The sequence below is a fragment of the Dreissena polymorpha genome, chromosome 5 (assembly GCF_020536995.1).
Source record: "Dreissena polymorpha isolate Duluth1 chromosome 5, UMN_Dpol_1.0, whole genome shotgun sequence".
NCBI classification, from domain to species: Eukaryota; Metazoa; Mollusca; class Bivalvia; order Myida; family Dreissenidae; genus Dreissena; species Dreissena polymorpha.
The window spans coordinates 60,926,633-60,930,591 of record NC_068359.1 but is presented as its reverse complement, the minus strand read 5'-3'; the positions used below and the strand labels follow the sequence as shown (position 1 = coordinate 60,930,591).

General features: G+C 36.3%; 1 protein-coding gene across 2 annotated transcripts; it reads left to right on the top strand.

Moving 5' to 3' along the window:
* The first annotated feature begins 311 nt into the window (after positions 1–311).
* Positions 312–3,747, top strand: LOC127832052 (uncharacterized). Of its 2 annotated transcripts, none has more exons than XM_052357200.1 (3): positions 312–940; positions 1,351–1,509; positions 3,634–3,747. In XM_052357200.1, the coding sequence occupies exons 1-3, from the start codon at positions 449–451 to the stop codon at positions 3,730–3,732; spliced, it is 750 nt and encodes a 249-aa protein (XP_052213160.1). In that variant the 5' UTR covers positions 312–448; the 3' UTR covers positions 3,733–3,747. The 2 variants fall into 2 exon arrangements, with proteins under 2 accessions (XP_052213160.1, XP_052213161.1); XM_052357201.1 differs by having other exon boundaries at positions 411–940; positions 1,351–1,526; positions 3,634–3,724.
* The last annotated feature ends 212 nt before the right edge of the window (positions 3,748–3,959 follow it).

The window sequence follows — 3,959 nt, the reverse complement described above, 5'->3', positions numbered from 1 at the left end:
TTTAAATGTTTATTGTTGGTGAAAAGAATCTACACATACAATGACAGTTTTCCAACTTTTTGTAGCAGATTTAAATAGTACATTAATGCTGTATTTTATAATACATTTTTCGTAAATGAGTTATTATGCAGTAATGAGAACTTGATAAAATTGAAAAGCGTTACAAACGCGAAACGATTCATTAATATGGACTTTTTCTTTCGTTATATTTCATAACGATAAACGTGGATGGATTCAATAAATTATACTATTCCAAGTTTAAGGATCGTCTATGATGGCCGAGTAAATAAGATTTTTTTATTAAAATGTTCTTCTCGTTTTCCTTCTTAAATTATATTGTTGTATTATATTTGAGCCTTTAAGTACGTGTTTCCATTTCAAATTGAAAGCATTTTATGTTGAACTTCAAGAAATGACGAAGTCGGTGAACAAGTTGCTTTAAAGGAGAATGGCAGACTACGTGGAACTACTAAAGGACAAACGAACTGGCAACTGGTTCAAACTATTCATTGCCTGTTTCATAACGAAGCAAGGGCTAGAAAAGTTTGTTGATAGCGGTCTAAAGAAATTTCATGAAGACATTTATACCCGCGTGTTCAAAATGAAAAAAATTCCAGAAGGGACAGAATGCCACCAGTGTAAACCTCAGAAAATATTTTGTAAAAATCCGCAGCCCTGCGAACACGGAATCTGTGACAAAGTGCACGAGATGGTGGCGAGAGAACACGCACTTAAAACACCTTCTTGGTCGAACACGCAGTGTTGGATGAGCAGTTACTGGGAAGTAGCCAAGTGCTTTCTCCCCTCGTCTGGCTACAGGGAGAATACAGGGGTTAAGGACACGGATTTTAACGGCATCGTTTCCTTGATGATTCACTGCAAACATTTTCAGAATAGCCTGTCGTTCTATATAGCCGACGAAAAAAGTGTTCTCTCGAAGGTAAGTCCACGTTAAGTCTGTGATTAATTTAATTTATCGATTGAAAGTGAATACTATTTTACAGCAACATATTCTGCCAACATCATAAATGTTATTAGTATGCTTAAAATATGATCTTCTTTCATTCGCCCTCTTACACTGTGATTATTCGCCCTCTTACACTGTGATTATTCGCCCTCTTACACTGTGATTATTCGCCCTCTTACACTGTGATTATTCGCCCTCTTACACTGTGATTATTCGCCCTCTTACACTGTGATTATTCGCCCTCTTACACTGTGATTATTCGCCCTCTTACACTGTGATTATTCGCCCTCTTACACTGTGATTATGATGCTTCTAAGTTTACTTTATGTTAAAATATTGAAAATGAAGACCTGTAATTTTTACGTAATGCATTTGTTGTTTAGGCTCGAGGCATCGGGCGCCTAGTTCGACACGCAGCTGAGCTGGCAATTACAGACCAAGATATGGACACGCATTTCAATGTTCTGCTGAAGCTTTTGGAGGACCCAAAATGCCTCCTGCAGGACCCGGCCGCCCAGACGGCTGCCAGGAACATACGACTGGTGAATATTATCTGGACGTTGACCCAATTAATTCTTATTCCGTCGAGTACATTCCAATTTAACAAGAAGTGGAATTCATCTTCCATTCGTTGATTTCCCGTCATTGCCACAACCTTGTGTTTTTATATAGCTGTGTGAAGGGTTAAACCAAACATAACCTAATCCGTACTTGGAAAGAAGTTCTTTAACCTTTCCAGTTCAATTTATCTTGTTATTACTTAAAGTGGTATTATGGGCATCTAACAGTATATGCCATGTTTATAGGTGTCTATCGCAACCCTTGTTTATATTTTCTGTTTTGACTTCATATACATTTCTATTTGTTAATGCAGCATCAACATACTAAAACAATATCCCGGAAATAGAAAAATAATGCATTTGAATATCATCCGTACTTTCGTTTTGACAACTGACGACAGAAATGATTCGATGCACGATGTGAGTCTAAATGTAGTTTTCATGCAGATTCGTTCATACGAAACAAAGACAAAATTTTGTTTTACGGATCATTTCGGCTTAGAGGACTGGTCGAGTCATGTAAAATATCGAATATAATATATATTTTTTACAAACAAATGGTAGCAAGAAGAGTTGCAGATAATTGGTCAGTAACCACATGTTAATTAACTCTTTTGCCCTGTTTATCTTTATCAGCTCAATTCACCAGTGAAAAATGCTCATAATATCACTTTAAATGCATAGAACCATCGTCCATGACTGATATCAGTATTAGTTTATCGCTTGTAATGCCACCCGAAGGAGAGCATATAGTGATCGCACTGTCCGGCTGTCTGTCCACCCGAAACACTTTGCGTTTAGGTTTCGAAAAATGCTCATAACTTCTATGTCGCTTCAGATGTAACCTTCATATTTGGTATGCATGTGTATATGGACAAGGCCTTTTCATACGAACACAAATTTTAACCCAATTGACCTTGACCTTGAAATTAGGGTCCGCGTTTAGGTTTCGAAATCTGCTTTTAGGTTTCGAAAAATGCTCATGACTTCTATCAAAGCGTTTTTTCGGGGGCATATGTCATCCTATGGAGACAGCTCTTTTTCATAGTTTAAACCAATTCTTTATCATGCGGCGTACGTATATGTTGACACGTATCTGTTAAATTTGAAGTGTTTATACTTTTATACTTGCATCTTTATCTGTTTTAATTGACATTTACTTAATTGGTAAATTCGTGTATCAATGTCTTATATAATCGGATTTTCGTCATAGGGATATGTGGAACTCTACCAATGAGTAAGAGATGGGCAATATCTCTTACACGATTTGTGAAAAAAACCCATAAATTACAGTTAGTAGCACTTAACTCCGTATTACGTAGGAGTAAATTAAATCCCGGTTCTTTATTAATTAAACCAACGCATAAATATTGTTTTTCTTCCTTGTATCATCTTTTCATTTATATTTTGCTATTATATTATGATTCTCCGATTGAACGTGATTACTAATTGACAAGCGTTCCGATTGGTTTTACTGTGCTTTATATATTTTCAATTTATTCATATTTCATTAATTTATTCGATTATTGTGTTATTATTGAATTGAAAACTGCGGCCAATAACACGTGACTTGTTTATACCTGCTAGATTTGTGTCTTAACATTTTGCGAATTTTCTTTTCCCCTACCCTTTTATCTGAAGGTTTTCCAGTAATATTTTCTCCCGACATAGCCAACCCTTTTTCGGGATATAAGGTGACTTTATGTCGTCTGAACACCAATCACTAATGTGAAGGTTTTTATTCGATAGATGTATTGGCATTTGGACGTAAAATACGTTATATATATATTTAAAGCCGTGCTCTGTGAAATGGGGGTTTAATGCATGTGCGTAAAGTGTCCCAAATTAGACTAGGTAGTCTGCACAGGCTAATCAGGGACGAAACTTTCCGCCTAAATTGGATTTTTGTTAAGAAGAGACTTTTATGAATCGAAAAATATCACTAAAGCGGAAAGTTTCGTCCCTGATTAGCCTGTGCGGACTGTAAAGGTTAATCTGGGATTACACTTTACGCACATAAATTAAACCCCTTTTTCACAGTGCACGGGCAATTTTTGTTACGTATGCGCTCCGTTTGTTGAATATTAATTCTGTTTACCAATACAGCTTCACGATGATAATCTGGAATTCTTATCTGGCGATAACGGAGACATGCTAAGAGAGTTAACCAACCAACAAAGAACGGTATGTGATGATTTCATTTAGATATTGTCGTAAATATTTGATTAAACTTATAAACTCGGTTGACTTATCTAATATGTATATCACAGCAAGGTGAATATAGCTTTGTTATTGTTGGAACATAATTAGAATGGGTTGGTAGGTATTTTTTTAGCTTACCTGAACACAACGTGCTCATAGTGGGCTTTTGGGATCACCTTATGTCCGTCGTGCGTCGTCAACATATCGCCTTGTTAACACTCTACAGGCCA